Source organism: Sphaerodactylus townsendi, linkage group LG16 (genome assembly GCF_021028975.2).
Source record: "Sphaerodactylus townsendi isolate TG3544 linkage group LG16, MPM_Stown_v2.3, whole genome shotgun sequence".
Classification (NCBI taxonomy): Eukaryota; Metazoa; Chordata; class Lepidosauria; order Squamata; family Sphaerodactylidae; genus Sphaerodactylus; species Sphaerodactylus townsendi.
In genome coordinates, this window is record NC_059440.1 from 8,746,573 (window position 1) to 8,768,328 (window position 21,756).

General features: G+C 48.1%; 1 protein-coding gene across 1 annotated transcript in view; it reads right to left on the reverse strand.

Annotated features, from left to right (window-relative positions):
* Positions 1-21,756, reverse strand: part of SPECC1 (sperm antigen with calponin homology and coiled-coil domains 1) — a 77,171-nt gene that overhangs the window by 9,192 nt on the left and 46,223 nt on the right. Inside the window, exons 6-7 of the mRNA XM_048519389.1 lie at positions 7,779-7,898; positions 2,356-2,415 (exon numbers count right to left, since the gene is read on the reverse strand). Coding sequence (XP_048375346.1) covers positions 2,356-2,415; positions 7,779-7,898 — 180 coding nt within the window. The remainder of the gene's footprint in view (positions 1-2,355; positions 2,416-7,778; positions 7,899-21,756) is intronic.

A 21,756-nucleotide genomic window follows, 5' to 3' on the forward strand; every position in this document is an offset into this window, starting at 1 on the left:
TCCCCGGCATTCCCGTGAAGCCCTGGAGAGGCAAAGCGGCTCTCTGATGTTCGATGCTCGCTGGGAGTCCACGAAGGAGCCTTCACGTTCCAGCTCCAGGGAACGTGATGGCTCTCATCTTCCCTGCCGCAGTGACCGGGAGCTGCTGCCAGCAACAACAGGCGCTCTGCCGGAAGGTTGTTTACGTGCTGGCCGGGATTCCAGGGAGCAGGCAGCAGCCAAAGCTCATTAAATCTCAGCTTCAACCCTTTTCGAGAGATGAGATTTTATTTTTAAATCGTGGGGGGTAGTGGTGAAACGGGGTAGGACAAATAAGTTCAAGGGAAACCCAGTGGAAACTTAAGACATTCCTGCACCTTCATGCATTCTGGAAGGACCACGAACTGTTCCAATAGACGTGACTGTGGGCTGATTCACCCATGCAGAGATCAGGGTTACTCCCTTCCAATCAGCCGGCTGATGGCTTTTTTGCCAGGGGGCAGGAGAATTTTTTGCCAGCAAGGAAGCAGGAAGGCAGGCAGGGTGGGAAACAAGATGTTGGAAACCCCAAGAATGGATCTTGAGTGGAACATAGCGGGCAGTTGGGGACCTTTTCAAGGAAAAGACAGGTAAAAGGTTCTGGCTATAAGATGACCCCAGTCCAGTCTGACCCACTGGGCAGAGGAGTCCCTCTGGAACCTGGCAGCACACAGATGACCTGGAACCTTCGGGTGCAAAGTCACCTGTGATCTGCCACCTGTGGTCCAGAGATTCCAAGCTTGGACTGCAGCCAGAGGCGTGCGGGGGGGTGGTGGTGGTGGTGGTGGTGCCCGGGGCAAAATCTGCTCCAGATGCCCCCACGCCCCACTTACCTGGCTGGGCTGCCACTGGGGGGCCCTCAGCCCCACCCTGCCAGGCTGCTCCTTTGGCTGGCAGAGGCTCCACCGGCTGAAGGAGCAGCCTAGCAGGGTGGGCCGAGGGGAGGGTGATTCTCTACCCCCATGTGACCAGCCGGTGTGCCCCCACGAGCACTCTGCCTCTGACTGCAGCTGCCTCTTCAGAGGCTGAAAAATAGCCAGACTATCTATCTATCTATCTATCTATCTATCTATCTATCTATCTATCTATCTATCTATCTATCTATCTATCTATCTATCTATCTATCTATCTATCTATCTATCTATCTATCTATCTATCTATCTATCTATCTATCTATCTATCTATCTATCTATCTATCTATCTATCTATCTATCCTACCCACCTAATCTACCCATCTAATCTACCTACCTAATCTACCCATCTAATCTACCTACCTAATCTACCCACCCACCCACCCACCTACCTACCTACCTACCTACCTATCATCTATCAATCTATCTATACAAACACACACACACCGGCCTTGTTAATGAAATTTAGTATCATTATTACCATTGAAAACACCTGTTCTTTGCATAAAATAAATAAAACAAATGTATCAGGAATACTTGGAGGAAAAACAGGTGAAATGAAAAAGCTCAGAACATCATCTGAAAACAAAAGCAAGCTGAAGCTTTTTTTAAAAAGGCAGATTCATACTCCTGAGCTTGGACCAAAAAGAATTGCTTGGTCAAAAATGCTGCACTCAAAAGCTGAAGCTAGACCAGGTGAAGCTAGATCAGGTGAGCATGGGAAGCTAGACCAGGTGAACATATTTGCACCTGTGCCACACACCACCTGGGCAAGCAGGACCTGAGACAGGCTGCAGACCACAGAATCTCAGCTTTCACTTTTTCAAAAGAAAGAAGCCGTCTTTTTTCCCAGTCTTGATGGGAGCAACAATGCAAAATAAATGCTGCGAGATAACAGCAATCTTGCGACATGACATAATCTGCAAAATAATATCCAGCGTGGAGAATTCGGCTCACACTTGCACAGAAACCTTCAGACTGCAACCTGGAAATGACTGATGCACATACGTGAGAACTGGGCTGTGTGCAGGGAAAATGACACACAGCACGGAAAATTCCCACCTACACTCTGCACTGGAGGTTTGCAAGCTCAGAAATGTAGCAAGGTTTTGTTTTTTTTTTAATTCTTATAAAAGGTACAGCAGGGGGTAACGGTGAAGCAAGCCCACTGCTTTCCAGGTGGCCACAGCGTTTAACAGAAGTTGAGCTCAACGATGAGTCAGTTTCCTCAAGTGTGATTGTCAGTTAAAAGCAAACTTTCAGCAAAGAGTGTTGGGCTTTCTTACAGAAAAGTTGGAAGACGGCCCACCTCCCCAAGATCCTGGCGTGCCATCTTGTCTTTGCAGGCCCTGGCCTCTTTAGTCTGCCCCCCCCCCCCCCCCCGGTCCTCCCCCCTTTCCTCCAGTCCAGAACAAAAGGCACTTACCAAGCTGGGTTTGATGCCTACGCTTTCAGCTGCTTGGAATGCCAAAAGGAGATTTCTTTTCTGTGGAAATAAGATCAGGATGAGGGTAGGTCAAGAGTGGGAGAGCACTTGAGTGGGGGGGGGGGAAGCCCCCAAATTGAATTGAGTAGTTGGGATGCACAGGACAAAAAATAAAGAACTCTACCGTGTTCCCCCGAATATAAGACAGTGTCTTATATTAATTTTTGCTCCCAAAGATGCGCTATGTTTTATTTTCAGGGGATGTCTTATTTTTCTGTGTTCTGTTTGTCGGGCATGCTTCCAAACAAAAACTTTGCTATGTCTTACTTTCGGGGGATGCCTTATATTTTGCACTTCAGCAAAACCTCTACTATGTCTTATTTTTAGGGGATGTCTTATATTCGGGTAAAGAGGGTAGTTGGGTAAAAAGTGAAACCAATTTAAGATAGTTTCAGCGGGTAGCCGGGTTGGTCTGCAAAATAAGAGTTAGATTTGAATCTAGAGACACCTTAAAAACCAAGAAAAGTTTTGGGGTCTGAGCTTCTGGGAGCTCAAGGTCTGTATTCTGATGAAGGGAGCTTCAACTCTCGAATTGTTATAACCAGAAAATCTTGCTGATCTCGAAGGTGCTCCTGAATTTAGACCTAGTTCAAGTTAAGGTATCACTTCTCAGCCTCTGAATTCTGTGTTTCTTAGAATCATAGAGTTGGAAGAGACCCCAAGGGCCATCCAGTCCAACCCCCTGCAATGCAGGAACACACAATCAAAGCACTCCTGACAGATGGCCATCCAGCCTATCTTTCAAAACCTTCAAAGAAGGAGACTCCACCACACTTCGAGGTAGTGCATTTTCTGGAAAAACCACAGCCCCGCTATTCCAAACCCAGAATTCTCGAGAAGGCAAATGTCATCGACAAAAAATGTCAAAGAGTCCAAGGAGGAATGCTGAATAAAATATGAACGTACATGGAATTAGATAAACTAAAATGTTGAAAGAAAGCCCATTAGAAAAAAATGTGAGAATATGGTTAGAATTTATGAAAGAACAATGTGGCTTGTATTTATTCTCAGCTGGGCTCAAGCTTTAGGTGTGGATATTGAAAGTTCCTTCTCTTTTTATATGATACTGCATTCGTTTGTTTTTGCTTTTTAAAAAATCTTGTCTGTTACACAAATTAGATATGCAGATGATATATATGAGCTAGAGAGACAGACTATAAGATAGTCAGGTCTTGGATGTGAAAATGGAGAGCAAATTATCTGTATAATGCCAATAGTGTGACTTTGTCCTGAATAAATTCCTTTTGAATAATTTAATAAAGACTTTATATATAGATATATTAAAAGCAAATGTCCATTGTAAACACTTTCTGCTATCGGTAATAAATATGACCATTGTCGAAGGCTTTCACGCTTCTGAATCACTGATAGAATAGAGACAGAAGCCCAGTAGTGGGTTTTCCGATGCCATTGTATAGTGGAAACAGAATAGGTAGCATTTTCTCCTGATGTTACGCCAGATTTGTGGCTGGCATCTTCAGATGATCTCTTCTGAAGATGCCAGCCACAGATGCAGGCGAAACGTCAGGAGAAAATGCTACTGGAACACGGCCATACAGCCCGGAAAACCCACAATGCTCCAATATGACTATTGTTTCAATAACGATTTATGTTAGTAGCTATTAATATTACAATATGATCTCGGTCACTCTACTCTCAGGAGGTAACTGAGTCCTGTGAGAGCAGTTCTTAATTTTACTGACGCGGGAGAAGATTTTTTTGTTTCTCATTCTATTAAGTCTACGGTATTGGAAAAGACTGCCTTTGCTTCATTAGTTATTGGATAATAAGAACATGCTGATCTTGATATTCTATATTAAACTAATTTAAATTGCTTGTTTTTATAAAGAAAACAAAACTGTAATGTCACAGAACAGTTCAGGAGGGAGGTTTTATGAGCAGAGCTGGAATGTGGTATAGGATTATTAAGTGTATTTATTATCTTGCTTTTTACTGCCTTGTTTTCTATGGTTGTACCGTTTTCCAGATAGTTTATGCGATGCTAAAGCCACAGTGATGCTTAATGTTAACTAATGGTTGGGTAGGTGGCGTGAGAGATTTTTCCCTTTCTTGGTGGGAGAACAGATGGCCTCCCCAAGAACCTTAAAATGGGCCCTTCTGGAGTCTCCAACTTCAAAGAAAGAAGGCAGCGCAAGAATTGGATTTATCTCCCCTTCTCTCCTATAAGAGACTCAAAGGGGCTGATAAAATCCTTTCCTTTCCCCCCTCACAACAAACACCCTGTGAGGTAGGTGGGGTTGAGAGAGCTCCAAAGAACTGTGACAAGCCCAAGGTCACCCAGCTGGCTTGTGTTGGAGTGTACAGGCTAGTCTGAATTCCCCAGATAAGCCTCCTCAGCTCAGGCGGCAGAGCGGGGAATCAAACCCGGTTCCTCCAGATTAGAGTACACCTGCTCTTAACTACTTATAGTCTTAGAAGAAGACTATAAGGACCCCAGAAAGAAGCCCTAACCCACCGAGCCAAAAAGTCAGCTGCCGGCCCTGACTGTTACGGCCCTCTGAATTTCTGCCGGGGAAAAAAATGAGATGTAAGTTCCAGCCTGAAATTCACCTTTCCTCCCCACCCTGGCACCTTCAGACCAGGAAACCCAGACCACAATTTCTAAAACTGCCACCCTATTCAAAACGACAAGGGAAACAAATTAATCAAGCAGGCAAATGAAAAAAAATGCGATTGTGTGCATGCACCCATATGTCTGGGTGGGGCTGGGGGGAGAAATGCATGCAAAACACAGGTTGATTGGCGGGCACAGGGTGGGGGTTTTGCAGAGCAAGGAGAACAGCAAAGTGAGCAACAGCAGGCCAAGAGTAACACCATACTTGAGTGCTTATTGCCCACCTGGAAAAAAAATTAAAAAGGTTAATTCCTAAAAATAAGTTTTCCGTCTCTTAGGCTCATTCCGCACATGCAGAATAATGCACTTTCAAACTGCTTTCAGTGCTCTTTGAAGCTGTGCGGAATAGCAAAATCCACTTGCAAACAGTTGTGAAAGTGGTTTGAAAACACATTATTTTGCGTGTGCGGAAGGGATCTTACATCCAGCAAGCTTCAAGTTCTTGCGGCTGCAGCATAGCAGTGGTGGCGAACCTTTGGCACTCCAGAGGTTATGGACTACAATTCCCATCAGCCCCTGCCAGCATGGCCAATCAGCAGGGGCTGATGGGAATTGTAGTCCATAACCTCTGGAGTGCCAAAGGTTCGCCACCACGGGCATAGGGTGACCTTTGCTGGTTGAGAGCAAGAAAGCCGGCTAGAGCAAAGAGGACTGCCCAGTCTTTCCAAAAAGACCCACCGAAGTTGAGAGTCCACAAGTATTACTTCATGAGCTTGCAGACATATGCATAGATCTACCTGTTCGGTATGGTTGCCACCTCCAGATTGGGGAATTCCTGCAGATTTGGGAGTGGAGCTTTTGGGGTGGGGTTTGAGGAAGCGGGGGACCTCAGCAGGATGTAATGAAGAAGAAGAGTTTGGATTTATATCCTCCCTTTCTCTCCTGTAGGAGACTCAAAGGGGCTGACAAACTCCTTTCCCTTCCCCCCCTCACAACAAACACCCTGTCAGGTGGGTGGGGCTGAGAGAGCTCAGAAGAACTGTGACTAACCCAAGGTCACCCAGCTGGCGTGTGTTGGAGTGCACAGGCTAATCTGAATTCCCCAGATAAGCCTCCACAGCTCAAGCAGCAGAGCGGGGAATCAAACCCGGTTCCTCCAGATTAGAATGCACCTGCTCTTAACCACTACTTCTCCATGCAGTCTGCCCTCCAAAGCAGACATTTTCTCCAGGGAAACGGATCCCTGTCACTTGCAGATCAGTTGTGATTTGGGGAGATCTCTGAGCCTCCTCTGTACGCTGGCCCCAGGCACCTGAATAAACATGCCGCAGAAACTAAAAGCAACATGATCATCACTAGGGCTGTTGGCGAATCCAAGAAAGATTAACCAACTAATCCTATGGGTTTGTTAATTAATTAATATGCCAAGGCCCCCATAATGGAACAGTGAGGAAAAAGGAATTCTTGCTTTGTTGCGTAGGTGACCTTAAGGGAAAGCTGCCGCAAGATGCATCGGTGAAGAGGTACTGCCTTACGGAAGGAAATGCTTCTTCTAAGTCGCAGCTTGAATGTTTTATAAGAACTCATTTTAAAAATCATTAAACTTTAAAAAAAAGAAGCACTCTGCCGCTCAGTCAACCCAGCGCTTCTTTTTAGCAGATCGAAATGTTCAAGGGAGGCGTCGTAATTCAGTGCTGGAGCACTTCCTTCGCATACAAGAAGGCGCCACGTTCACTTGCCGGCATCTCCAGTGAAGGGATCTCTGTCAGAAAGTGTTGGGAATTCGCCTGAGATTCTGGACAATGATGGGCAGTTTCAGCAGCCAAGACTTAACTTTCTATGTTCACGAGCAACAATTCCCAGCCCTGCTGTTCTGCATTCAGCCAGAGGGGCCAAAGAAAAAGAAGAAGAGTTTGGATTTATACCCCACCTTTCCCTCCTGTAAGGAGACTCAAGGTGGCTTGCAAGCTCCTTTCCCTTCCTTTCCCCACAACAGACACCTTGTAGGTGGGGCTGAGGGAGCTCCAAAGAACTGCGACTAGCCCAAGGTCACCCTACAGCAGTGGTGGCGAACCTATGGCACGGGTGCCAGAGGTGGGCACCTGTAGAGCCTTCTCTGTAAGCAATGACACACAGAGTTTGTCACGCGGGTGGGGGCTTTGCTTCTGAGTAAAACCTCCTAGGGTCTGGATTCACCCATTCGAAGCGCATTGCACGGGTTACCAAAGCAAAGCCAATTTAATACTCAGCCAAGCTTACTCCTGAGTAACGCGGCTCTGTGATCCAACCGTTTCCTAAACTAAAACCTCAGTATTCAGGTTAAATTGCCGTGTTGGCACTTTGCGATAAATAAGTGGGTTTTGGGTTGCAGTTTGGGCACTCGGTCTCGAAAAGGTTCGCCATCACTGCCCTACAGGAATGCAGGAGTGCGGAAACACATCTGGCTCACCAGATAAGGAGTGTAGGAATGTAGGAGTGCAGAAACACATCTGGTTCACCAGATAAGCCTCTGCCACTTTCAGGGTGGGAGGAGTGGGGGAATCAAACCTGGTTCTCCAGGGATTAGAATCCACCTTGTTCTTAACTTCATCACACCACGCAGGGGACTGCAGACGCAAATGATTCTGCAGGCTCCACCCGGTGGAATTCCAGTTGAAGAATCTCAGGCCACCGGGAATGCTAGGAAGCAGCTGCCAACCAGAGCAGGCAATACCAAGTGGACCGATAATCTGACTTGGTACAAGGTGTCTCCTTACGTTGGTGATGAATTCACTGGTGACTCACTCACCTTGTCTTGGCTGCTGAGCTCCTGGAAGGGGATGCGCAGGGCAGGTAAGGTGTGAGGAGAGCTTAGCCAGGCTAAACTGCCGCCTCCAGCCCAGCTGCTGAAGTTGGTGATGTCGATATTCTGGGGTGGGAGGGAAGCAAGGAGAAGACAAACAGTATACAGTCAGTGGGGTTGGCAAAGATAGTTGAGCAATCTGTAAGTGCTCAGTTACTCAAGAAAATCTGGACCCAAATCGAGAGTGTCAGCCTACACAGCTGGAGAGGTTTCTCACATGGTCACAGCTGCCCAGCAATTGGTATTCCAAGACATCCATCCTCTGTCTTTAAACGGGGCATGTTTCTAGTCCTCATGTCACTCTTTGAAAGAGGAAGATTCCACCTGCTAGAGGCTCTGACATTTGATGGCTTCCTAAACTGGCGGTTCCTGACCCCTCGATGATGCGGCTGGCCAGGGCTTTTATGACCTTGGTCCCACCTGGTGGCACACTCTTCTTTCGGTCATCAGGGCCCTACAGGGCCTTGGTCGGTTCCACAGGGCTTGTAAAACGGAGTTGTTCCACCGGGCTTTTGGGGAGGCTAGCCGCTGATTTGCTGTCCCCTGCATTCCATCTTCACTGGTTGCCTTTAATGGTATGCCAGTCCTCTCCCAGGAGGGTGGGAGGTCCTTTCCTCTGAGTTGCCATCTGTGGTTTGGTTTTTATTGTTAGGATGTTATGTTAATTATTCTGATTTTAATTACTGTAATAACGTTTTAATGGTTTTTATCTTTGTGTACCGCCCAGAACCCTTTGAGGGTGGGCGGTATATTAAATGCAACAAACAAACAAACAAACATTTTTTAAAGTTTTGAAGTTCAGTAGCTTACTTTTCCATAGAAATATCACAGATTGTACCTTCTGGACGTTTTTTAAAATAGTCTTTTGGGTAAACTCCTCTGACTGGTCATCCCTCCAAATATCGCAGTCCCGAGGTTTCTTACTCATGCATCAGACAAAGTGGACTCCAGCCCAAGGGTGGTGGTGATGAAAATGGACCTGTGTGTGTGTGATGAAAATGGACCTGTGTGTGTGTGTGTGTGTGTGTGTGTGTCTTTACTCAGTGAGTAAATAACCTGTGGAAATCACTGCCTGGGAAAGAGGTGATGGCCACAAGAATGTTTTAAAAGGGGGTTAGACAGATTCACGGAGGAGAGGACCGTCAGCAGCTGCCAGCCATGGTTAAGGAAGCCCCATCTACAGAGGTGGCAAACATCTGGATCCAAGTGCTAGGAGGCGGCGGCAGCAGAACTTCTCAAACTCTATGCCCTCTTTGTTTGGTCCTCCAGAGTAAACTGTTGGCTGTTTTGTGAAAAACAGTGCTAGACTAGATGGACCTGATCCAGCAGGCTCATCTTACATTCTTGAAGCTTATGGCACAATATATTTGCTACTATAGTCTCAGAAAAAGATGTTAATAGGGGTGTATATTCCTCCACCACAGAACTCAACATGACAGACCTTCTTTGTTGTATGAATGTTCATTTGGGTCCTAGTGCCCACCTGGCCCTGCTCCCCACCCCTTGATGATAGTCATTCAATGAACGATAAACGCTCTTGCATCAAAGTACCATGTTCAATCATGCACAAAAGAATGGTTTTGACTAAGGCAGCACATAAAAATGAATGATAATTCTCATAATTTTGGGACTATATTCTAATGTGGAGGCATACAATTTTCTTGACCGCTACATATCAGCTGACTGGTACTAACATCTTTTTCTACATTGACAGAGTATAGAGCAGTGATGGCTAACCTTTTCGGTGACTGAGTGCTCCAAATCCGCAACCCGCAAAACCCACTTATTTATCGCAGTGCCAACACGGGTAAATTTAACCTGAATACTGAGGTTTTAGTTTAGAAATGGTTGGCTCCTGAGGCGCGGCGCGTTAGGGAGGTAAGTTTGCGGTAGAAGGTGGCTTTGCTTGAAGCAAACTATGCAAATCCTTCAAACGGCGAATCACAACACCAGAGGGTTTAATTGTGAAGCAAGCCCCATTGCCAGCAACCTGGTAGGAAGCTACCCCAGGCAGCGATCATTTGTTGCGTTGTAGCTTCGTTGTACGGCAGTATTTTCTCCTGACGCTTCACCTGCATTCGTGGCTGGCATCTTCGTGATGGCAATAAACGCCAGGAGAGAATGCCAGAACACGCTATACAGCCCGGAAACCACATACAGACCCAAGTGACCGCGGAAAGCCTCGACAATACATTGATCACGCCTTTAGTTCTTTTGCATGAAAAACGCAGGTTTAACAGCGACAATGTGGGTTACCTATACCGCTTCCCAAAATCCAATTCCTTTGGTTTAAGGTTAATAATCGCTTCCAGCGCCCAGGCCAGCCTAGATGTAGATGGGGGGGAGGGGATCCTCCCCACATGATGAATCCCAGTGCCCACAGAGAGGGCCCTGAGTGCCACCTCTGGCACCCGTGCCATAGGCTCGCCATCACTGGTATAGAGCCTTCTTTTAGTTTATTTTTTTCTGCAAAAAACTAATACAGCTACCCCAGTGGAAACAGAAAATTCATAAGCCTACCCAGAGACATGAACCTAACAGCTATAAGAAACCCCCATGTTTGTGAACAGTCTACCTCAGAGTAAGAGGCAGTGCTAAGAAAACCCTTGAGGTCCCACCAGAGGGCTTCCAGAAGCACCCAGAGCCAAGAGGTTGACCTAAACAGAGCTTTATGTGCTCCAGCAAAGCCAGTCTTGAGGTTTTTTGCTCCCCAACTGGCATATTGGCGTGCTCCCTTTGTGGCACGGAACAATTCCAGAAGGGAAACGGTTTCACGTCCCACTGGGAAATACCGTGGACGTGATACAATAAAAGGCTTTTGGAGTCAGTGTTCTCATTTTGATTCAAATCACTGCCTGCAACGCGGAGCACAAATTATCTTCGTGGAAACGGCTTCATTTCCAAATCTTAATTACCAGCAACTTTAATTGCATTAAAGAGCTCACGAGATTGACATAAGACTTTGACAAAAGGCACCTATATTGCCATTTGCTACCGCAGCTTCGTATGAAAGAGTTGTGGCTCCAGGACACACACGCACACCCCTGCGACGTCACACTCAAAAAGGTGCACAGCAGTCCGGACAACAGGAATAAGAGGTTGGCTGGGACTCAAATGGGGTACCTCCAGCAATTCCACTTTTGCATCTCTGCAGAAGGAGGGGGGCACAGCGGCTCCTCCATGAACAACAAACCCAACTTCAGTTTATTTCAAGCAACAAAGCGGCAAAATGAGTGTATGGGAGGAGGAGGAGGAGGAGGAGGAGGAGGAGGAGGAAAGTGCCGCCAAGTTGTGGCCAACTTACAGTAACCCTATCGGTTTTTCAAGGCAAGAGATGGACAGAGGTGGCTTGCTATTGCCTGACTCTGAGTCGGGACCCCAGACCTCCTCAGTGGTCTCCTATCCAAACAGTTACCAGGGCCAACCTTGCTTATCTTCCAAAATCTGATGAGATGGGGCTAGTCTAGACCATCCAAGTCAGAGCCGGTGTGTAAGTTTGCAAACGTGCGTTTCCAATCGCGGATCACAGCCACCGATTAAAAGGTAAATGTTCATTAGGAAGTCAGGAGTGCTTTGATTGTGTGTTCCTGCATTGCAGGAGGTTGGACTTCATGGGTCTCTTTGGGGGGGTCTCTTTCCAACTCTATGGCCAAAGCTCAAGATTGAAGACGATATGTAGGGTTGGGTCGCGCGACACGATGCCATCAACCCCCGGACCGCATACTTAATCTACCAGAAACAACCGGAAGACGGTGTTTGATGCCGCCGCCTCGGCCTAATTCCACAGTTCTGGCGCCGCCAGAGATAAGGAGCGTCCTGTTCGCGACTGGATATATTGTAGGGTCGACCGCCTGTGGGAGAATGGAGCCTTTGAGCCGCTCGCGAGGTTGAAATCCGCCGCTTCGGGTGAGCAGTTTATGTCTCTAGAATAGCTCCTGGGATACGCTGCCAACTTGTATGCTGGTGCCATAAAGGCCCGGTGACGAAAGGGCCTATGATTCTAAGTACATTTGAGGCAGGTTATGGCGATAGCGCTGCTATTTTGGTTAGGGGCTAGGAAGAGTCTCTGTTCAATGACTGAGAAGCTGGCGCAGGTTGTTGACCTGGAGAGTACCGGCTCCATGACAGATTAGACGCCGCACCTAAATACTTATGACCTTAAAATTGGGGTGGGGACAGTGCCCGGCCCCCCTTCAAAAAAGTAGACAGGATTCTGGAATTTATTGTTTGACTCTCTTGTGAACCAAGCGGGCACAACCTTCCCTATTCCGTTTCAGCAGTTTCATCAGAGGTGTATCTAGGCAAACTGGAGCCCATGGGCAACCTGGTTTGCGCCCTGGCTGGCTGCCACCCACGATGAAGTAAGCCAGAAGACGGCACCCCGAAAATGCCGTATCGTAACGTCGCTGCCTCATCCATGCAGGCGGCATGTCTTCCGAGTTTCGTTACCTAGTTGGAAATTAATAATGAAAATCAGGTGGGCTGCAACAGCTGGATATGAGATTTTGCATGAAGCCTTCCAGTTTTCCGTTCCCCATAGCCTGAAACATAAGATTTCGGTTGACCTCTGTCGAATAACTCGGCAAGCGGAGGAAAGGCATTTGCGATAGAAAATATGGGCCAGTGGGCAAACTAAATGCGCCAGGAATAATGGAAACCAAAAGAAATGGCGTATGGTTTTATTCATCCTTATTCAAATCCCCGTCGTTTGCGGTTCCACTCGATTTCAGCAATTGCTGTGCGCTTTCACGTGACGGAATCTACGACGGCGGGTTTTCCGTAGGCCATGTCCAGTAGGTCGGTCGCGATATAAAATCGTCACAAAAGGTTCCCATCTCTAGCCGCAAAGCAGAAGCTTCGTCGCAACATTAAGAGGCTGGCCAGAGACAGTCAACGGAGGCTGGTGCGACAAGGCGCTTAACCTTTTTTTACCGATACCGATAGAAGTTCGAATTTACTGAGCAGGAACTGTCAGCTCAGGGAATATCAGTTTTCGCCGCATGTAATGTACTTCCGCCATGCCGATAAAGCCTGATGTGAATTCCAGAAGTTCTCGAACATCTGGAGAGCCACAGGTTCCCTACCCCTGCTCTAGACCAATGAGAGGCTGTTGCTGGAGGGGGGGAAGTATCCTTGTTGAATGTATAAGAACCAAAACACTGTATATGCAAAGTTCTGAGTCTGAGTTGAGTGTCAAGTTCAGTGTGTGTGTTCAACTTTGTTCTTGATGAAGAGTTCTGAATAGCTTTATAGTCTTGTACAGCATAGACTTGTGTAACCTTGCAACTGCTAAAGTAAAACCTTCCTACCGGTATGGAAGAACATCTTGTATGGAGAGTATTCTTTTCCAAGAGTGCTAGAAAGTTGCAGTGAGTGCAAGAAGACTAGTATAGACCTCCTCATCTTACCAGAGTGACTCCGCTTTAAACTCTGCTAATAGTATTTTCTCCTGACGTTTCGCCTGCATCAAGATGCCAGCCACAAATACAGGTGAAACGTCAGGAGAAAATACTACTGGAACACCGCCATACAACCCAGAAAACCCACCACATCTCATAAGAACATAAGAACAAGCCAGCTGGATCAGACCAGAGTCCATCTAGTCCAGCACTCTGCTACTCGCAGTGGCCCACCAGGTGCCTTTGGAGCTCACATGCAGGATGTGAAAGCAATGGCCTTCTGCTGCTGCTGCTCTTGAGCACCTGGTCTGCTAAGGCATTTGCAATCTCAGATCAAAGAGGATCAAGATTGGTAGCCATAGATCAACTTCTCCTCCATCAATCTGTCCAAGCCCCTTTTAAAGCTATCTCACCGGATTGTCTTAGTAAAAGCTGCTCTCTTCCCCTGCATAAGGGCTGGCTCTCTAGCAGAGAAATCTGAAGGCCTCAGCACACGGAATCCAGCTTTTTGGAGGAGAGTGCAGTACAAAGGTGGAACAAATAAATAGAATCTGATCTAGCCCTTCCGGAATGCGATGCTTAGAATGCAGGCGTGTGGAGGTGTATCCTGTCCAGCTACTGTGATGTTCCCAACGTTAAAAGGAACAGCAGGAGCAGTGGGAGGCAGAAGGAAGCCAGAAGGGAACAGCCACGCCAGCCCTGCGGGGAAGGAGCATCACCTCCTCCACCCCTGCACAATCGAATCTGAGAACTTGACCCCACATCTTGCCCTGCTTTCTTCCAACAGCCGTGCGAACATGGGGAAGGTGAACAAAATAGGCACGGGGTGGGAAGATCCTGTACACGTCAGTCTCGACCTTGACTAGAAGACCAGAAGGAGGTTCAGGGGACTGACAGGACACCCGGAAATCCAGCAAGATAAGAAAGGGCAGGAGAGCAACGTGCTCTACACTTTGTGCGTTTGAGACGGGATGTTTGAGCGGTCAGAGTTCAAACTCCAGTGTGGGATGCTAGGGACTGAAGCCCCTGTATCAACTCCCGACTCATTGGCTGGGCCACGGTCAGGCCCCGAGTCTCAGGCCCCTTCTGCACGTGCAGAATAATGTACTTTCCAATCCACTTTCACAACTGTTTGCAAGTGGATTTTGCCATTCCGCACAGCTGCAAAGTGGATTGGAAGTGGATAGAAAGCGCATTATTTTGCATGGGCGGAAGGGAAGGGCGGAAGGGGCCTCAGCAGAGGTGGGATCCAGCAGGTCTCACAGGTTCCCGAGAGTAGGTTACTAATTATTGGTGTGTGCCGAGAGGGGGTTACTAATGGGTGATTTTGCCACGTGATTTTTGCCTTAGTGACGCTCCTCCAGCAGCAGTAGCGCCGCAGAACTTTGAGCAGTGCCCAGCAGGGGGTGCACCGGGCGTGCGCGGGTTAAAGTCTTCCGCACCCAAGGCGCTTATCTTCGCTTCCTCGCCCATGGATCCGGTGCAGCGGCTGCGTCCTTGCCACAGCCCCGCCCAGGAATGCCCAGCCACGCCCCCGTCATGCCCACCCAGCCCCATTGGTGCTACGCCACAGTTTGAATCCCGCCACCATGGGAACCTGTTACTAAAATTTTTGGATCCCACCACTGGGCCTCAGGCTCGGCTTCCCCTGTCTGGAACAGCCTGGCAGCGGAACCCTCTGAATGCTGAAATCAATTATATAGTTAGAAAGAGTGAGATAATTTTTTGGGGAAAAAATAGGCAGCATTTGAGACTTCTGGAGCCTTTGAAATCTGTACACAAATAACAAGAAGAGTGGAGAGAAAGTGCATTTCTAAATACAGGCTACAAATCTGCTTATCCTCCATCAAATTCCCCATGGAGCCCTCCCTCAGGACTCATCCTAGCTGTGCCCAGACAAGCTCCCTCCAGTTGCAAAAAAATCCTCACAATCTGGCAACAATCTTCATTTCCCCTCTCACCAGCTCACAGGGATCACATTCCAAAGGCTGAACAGAAATATTTACTACCATCCAGGAAAATTAATATATTGCATGGCGACTGGCTTGTCCGAGGTAATCAAGCTAGCCAAATGCGTGACAAAATGTATTCCCTTCCAAGCATTCTAATCTAGAGAACCGGGTTTGATTCCCCACTCCTCCACCTGAGTGGCAGAGGTTTATCTGGTGAACCAGATGTGTTTCTGCACTCCTACATTCCTGCTGGGTGACCTTGGGCTAGTCACAGTTCTTCGGGATTCTTTCAGCCCCACCTACCTCACAAGGTGTCTGTTGTGGGGAGAGGAAGGGAAAGGAGCTTGTAAGCCACCTTGAGTCTCCTTACAGGAGTAAGATTTATTTTTTTATTGTTTGGATTTGTAGACCGCCCCATCCCCAAAGGGCTCTGGGCAGTGCACAACAATATCCACATGTGTACAATATATCATAACAATCAGTACATTTACTAAAACCAATAAAATCCATTAAAACCAGCGGTCAGTGCAAAAATATCAGGCGTCCCAAAACCCAATTTATTTAAAGGCCTCCCTAAAAAGAGGGAACGGCCGGACTCCCCTCTAAGAGAGTAGCATAAGATGGTAAAATAACTGTAAGGTGACCTTGGGTGCGATATAAATCCAAACTACTACTACTACAACACCTACTCCTCCTCTTCTTCACTAGGTGCTGTGCAGGTGTTTAAAAACAAAAAAGGCCCAGGCAGCAGGCTGATAATTTAAACAAGCCAACAACTAAGAAAAGTTGGCAACTTTCACTGTCACTCAACTTAAGATCGTCAAAGGTGTAGTGCTGGACCAGACAACTGGTCCAGATCTAGTCCAGATCCTATGACCCACAGATGCCCCAGAGGGCCTAAAAAGCAGAGTGGAGTAGCCAAAATTGTTGTTGCCTTCCCAGAAAGTGCAATTTAAAGATACACTGCCTCTTAACATGGAGGTTCCAGTCACCCACCATAGCTAACCACATCAATGGACTATATGTCATAAAGCTGGGTTTGTATAGATGTTCAGACTTAGTGGATGTCACCGCATCGCTTGGCAGCAAATTCCTCGAATTATTCACCGTGTGAAAAAGTTTATGCATTTGTCTGTGCTAAATAAGAAGTAAATGTGTTTAAGAGGCCTCAGAAAAACCGAATGGAATCGAACAGAGTGGTTTTCACCTGGCAATGTGATCCAAGTACATCCAGTGGTGGGATCCAAAAATTTTAGTAACAGGTTCCCATGGTGGTGGGATTCAAACTGCGGGTTAGGCTATTAGTGCCAATGGGGCTGGGCGGGGCATGACGGGGGCGTGGCCGGGTATTCCAGAGGTGGGGGCATTTCCTGGGCGGGGCTGTGGCAAAGTGCGGGAAGCAGACGCACGCACTTGTGAGCGCCAGGCTGCCACTTATGCCGGTGCACCTCCTGCTAGAGCTACCGTTTCAAGTTCTAAGGCTACTGCTGAGAGTGAGGGTCACTAAGGAAGCTAAAGGAAATCACGTGGCAAAAAATCACCCAATTAGTAACCCCTCTCGGCTTTTTTTTTACCAATAATTAGTAACCTACTCTCGGGAACCTGTGAGAACCTGCTGGATCCCACCTCTGGAGGGATCCCTGAGTGATTTATAAAATGCACATTTTGCATCCTGCTCCCTTTGCCCTCTTTCTGCCTGTGCTTCTGGCATCCGTGCGCCCTGCGCATCTTGGCAAAGCTGCCGGTGTTGGGCTGGCAGTGCCTGAATGCTGTTGTCAGCAGGAAGAGGCCCGAGTCGTGCCAAAATGCATTTCCGCCGAATTAAGGCAGCCCTCGGGGAAGAAACTTCTGAGCCGATGAGGCAAAAACGTCTGGCGATTATCTCACTCTGAACCCAACCGGCCTTGGCACTGTGATGCTGTAAATCACAAACAGGCAGGAGGCCTGGCTGGCAGGCATCAGCGGGAACGTCTCCAGCATGAAATACGTGCCCAAGCAACCTCTGTCCAGAGAGACTTCTAAATCATTGCTCGGAAAGAGCACCAAACCAGGGAATGAAGGGATCTTACTGCCCCTCCTGTGATTCGTTTGGGTAAAAGGTCCCCCAAACCATCCCAGAAGAGTTGCAAAGGATCGTGGGAGGATCACAACGTAGACCCCCAAACCCACTTGTGCAACAATTTCTACCGAACCAGGGACATTCCGCCAGCAGTGCTGATCTGTGTATCAGGTTTACTTCCTGTTAAGAAATCAGTTCTCCATGAATATTTGATCCACCTAAGCCCCTTGGATTAGTAACGGGAAGAACATTTCCCACTGTGGGGAGATTAAACCCTCAACCAGGGCTGGAACTGAAACTCACCAGTCAACTCTTCATCTTGTAATCTGGCGGCTCCTAAACTTCCTACTTCAAGGGACCACTTTCCCATCGCCTCATTTGCAGCATGTTGCAGAGAATTCTGGGAGTGCGCAGTCACTGTTGCAGTGGCGTATCTGCTAGAGGGACATGGGGGGTGTAAATTGACCCCGGACGTCCCCCATTAGATCACATGTGGGGCGCCTGATGGGCCCATGGCAGGTTCCAGGCCCAGCTGCTCCTGAAGGTGGACCCGCCAGAGGCCCCCCCATGTGATCCCAGGCTGCCCAGGACCGCTACCACCAGCTAAAGTAAGTGGGGTGCAGGGGAGGGGGGTGTTTGGAGCAGGTGTTGTCCCGGGTCCCATTCCCCCCCGGTATGCCTCTGGTTTCAACCAAGGTTCTGCTTAGCTCTGCCTCCATGCACACTCCACACGTGGCACACGTGGCTCCCCAGGTTGCAGGAAAGTACAAGCCATGTTGCTGGGTAAAATGTTTTCCAGGAAAGCATTTTGGGGAGTGGATCCTCCTCTCAGCTAAATCCCGTTAAGGTTCAGAGGGACCTCAGAGATCCCCCAAGGAACTCAACAGGAAGAGTAATAGATGTGGCCTGCTGCCAACACACAGGGTGACGGCAAAGGGCAGCCCCCTCCCCTCTTTGGATACCACAAAGTGAACGATTGGCTGAGCGGAGTGTAATTCAGCTGCTCGGCTCATCAGGCAGTTGGCAGTCCAACTTCAGGGAGGAAAGGGAGATCTGTCAGTCTGACTGGGAGTAAAACTGCATACAGTGCCAGGTCGAAGACCACCATGATGGAAACCTATGGGGGTCAGAGACCCCAGGGGCAAGGATGTTGAAGGAGGAATGCAGAGGTGGGGAAAACCTGATAGAAGGAAGCTTGAAGGGGGGAAGGGAGAGAATCTGATGCTACCTCAGCTGCTACCATTGGGGTTAATACTCTGTTATGTGCCTGCAGGGGTCCATAATTTCCAGCTACTTTTATAGACTGTTTTCTAGTCTGAGGGCTTTTTTATGGACATCGTTTTAGCTGGCTTAATTTTGCTTTTGATGCCTTGCTTTAAGGTTAATTATTATCATGCCACGCAGCAGTGGTTAAGAGCTCGTGTATCTAATCTGGAGGAACCGGGTTTGATTCCCAGCTCTGCCGCCTGAGCTGTGGAGGCTTATCTGGGGAATTCAGATTAGCCTGTGCACTCCCACACACGCCAGCTGGGTGACCTTGGGCTAGTCACAGCTCTTCTGAGCTCTCTCAGCCCCACCCACCTCACAGGGTGTTTGTTGTGAGGGGGGAAGGGCAAGGAGATTGTAAGCCCCTTTGAGTCTCCTGCAGGAGAGAAAGGGGGGATATAAATCCAAACTCTTCTTCTTCTTATGGTTTCATTGGATTTGTTTATCTTTGTGATCCACGTGGGGCTAGTCTCTGAAGAGGGGACCCTATAAATGTGCTAAATAATTAAATAACAAGGGATGAATCAGAGAAGAGACCAAAAAAACTTCACAATGCTGTGCTGGGGGGGGGGGGGCAGTGTGTGCACGCTCTCATGGGTGGGAAACCAAGGCTTCTGTAACCTTGTTATTTAGTCCACAGACTGATCTGAATGAACCAACCAGTTCGCTCATTGGTGACCAGGTTGTACACTCAACTCAAATTTGCTGTTATGCAGCACCACAGTGTAGAAGCGACAATTAAATTTGTCATGGAATGACGCTATAGCTACAGTAAAGGAAAGTCACATATGACTGTGAAAAGCATCTTTGCCTTTTGATCTCCTGGAGGGAGGACAGGAAACTATGCAGAGGTGGCTAGGATGAAACTTCAAAGGCCTAAGTTACCTCGTGGCCTGAACAGAGTTTTCCTGAGAAGGGGAAAACAAAGGGTTTTGAATTCCATCTTGAGACATGGTCAGAGAAGCATCTCTGGGCCATGGGTTCCTGGAATGGGGACAAAGAACCAAAAGGAATGTAACCACCTAATGAGCAACCTCCGTGCATTTAAGTTTTATTTCTTTTATTTCTGTTTTTCAATAAAAATCGTTGAGACCTCAGCTGGTTGGAGTTATTGGAGAAAAGAACCCAGGTTTTACTGAAACAAGCGTTAGCTCTCCCAGGCTTGCTTTTCGCGATATGGCAGGGCAGCAGAAGACCGGCGCTGACAAGGCCCACAAGAACAAATGAAGAGAGTGGCTCGTAAAATGCCAATGTTTAGAAGTTGCTGTGTGAGGGGAACGCTGAATTAATGCTGTTTAATTCAGGACACAACTGGAATTTTGCAGCCCCTCTGCTCCAGGTCAGACGTCCACGCTTTGTTTTCGCTGCTCCCTCGTGCAAACCGAACCTCTGACTCTTTATTGTCATGCCATTTTTGGTGTTTTCACACCATTTTCTGTTTCCTCATACCAAACGGCCAACAAACATAAATACGAGGTAAAATGCATCGAAACAGCAAACAACTCGGGAAGGCCAGTAACCCAAAATGGGCAAAAGCTGCAAACACGGCTTCGAAACCAAACCAAACACAAAAAGGAGCCGAGCGGTCCCTTCCCTTTCGATCCTCGGCTGCCGAAGCGGCCCATCCTTCCTAGCAAGCGCCCAGCAAAGATTGACAGTCCGGGGCTGTCTTCTGGCTTTCTGGCAGTCTGACGCTGCAGCGCTAAAAGGTTTAATCCGGGGAGCGTTGGCCCACTGACAAAAAAAACGATCGCTCTCTGCAGAATATACAGAACCAGAGCACTTAAATCCGGTCCCAGGTGCTAATGGTACGATTAAGGAAGATGACACTAATGAGCCAAAAAGAAAATCAAAGGAAAGACCCAACGGAGTGAGGCTTAGTTATCCCGTTAAGTGCTCAAAAGACTTCAGAAGATGATGCAGGGCCAAAAGGTAATGGAGCCCAGAAGTCTACCAGGAAAAAGCCAGCGTTGCTAGGATTCAGAGTGAATTTTGCTGAGAAGTTGCTCAGGGCCTCTAGGAGCAACAGGGACCCGATTCTTGAGAGGTGCAATGTCAGGATGTGCCCTCTCCTACCAACAAAGAATGGGCTTATTGATTGATTGATTGATTGATTGATTGATTGATTGATTGATTGATTGATTGATTGATTGATTGATTGTTTGGACTTTTATACCACCCCATCCCCAAGGGCGGTGTACAACATAAAATATGAATTATAAATAAATTACTAAAAACTTTAAAACAGCGATAACAATAATAGAGGCGTCCGCCAACCCCACTTTTAAAATTCTCCCCGGGAGGGTGGGAGGGAGGGAGGGAGGGAGGGAGGGCGGCGAGTCCCATTAGATGATAGGCGCAGATGAAAGAGCCAACTGGAAGGGGGGGGGGGGCACCATTTCAGCAGCTGGTCCCTCCGAAGGCCCGGCGGAACAACTCCGTTTTACAGGCCCTGCGGAACTCATTAAGGTCCCGCAGGGCCCCGAACAGCCGGAGGAAGGGTGTTCCACCAGGCCGGGGCCAGAGCCATAAAAGCCCTGGCCCGCGTGGAGGCCAGCACGCAAGGACTCACACCTGGTTTTAGGAAGCAGGGGCGGAGCGAGGGGGGACTGCGCTTGGGGCAAGCGTGCGCCCTGCCACACTACGGAACAACCTTGTACTGGCACACGCCTGGTACATTGCGCACCCCCACGCCCCCTTGGTGCTACGCCACTGGTGGGGAGGGGGCAGCTGTCTTCACCTTCTGATACGTTAGTGGACCTTTTCCTTTCCTTTGATGCTGGTAACTGTAGCTAACTAGCCACAATCCTGGCGCCTTCCCAGCAGGAGGGGGGGGCAGGCTGAGGACTATCACTATGCTAGCCTTAAGATGCACAACTCCCAGACATCTTTCTTTCCACTGTGTTATTCTTGCATTCCCTGGGAAACAGGGAGGGGGGTTTATGGTGGGAACTCTGGAGGGATAAAGGCAACTGTATTTTGGTGATCTGGTAGGACTGGCTTTCTGAAAGCCAGGTACTGGCTGTTATCTATAAAGACTTCTGATCAAGCATCCAGAGTCCGCTTATTGACTTCAGTCTCAAGACCTGACACACAAAGAGGAATCACCTCATCGGCTTAGCAAGGCCGGGAGCAGGGTTTTCCAGTCTGCACCATAACCAAAAGGTATCAGGTGTGTTAAGTGGGGGCCAGGTGGGGTTACCAGTTCTGGATTGGGAAATATCTGGAGAACCTGGGCACGCAGAGGT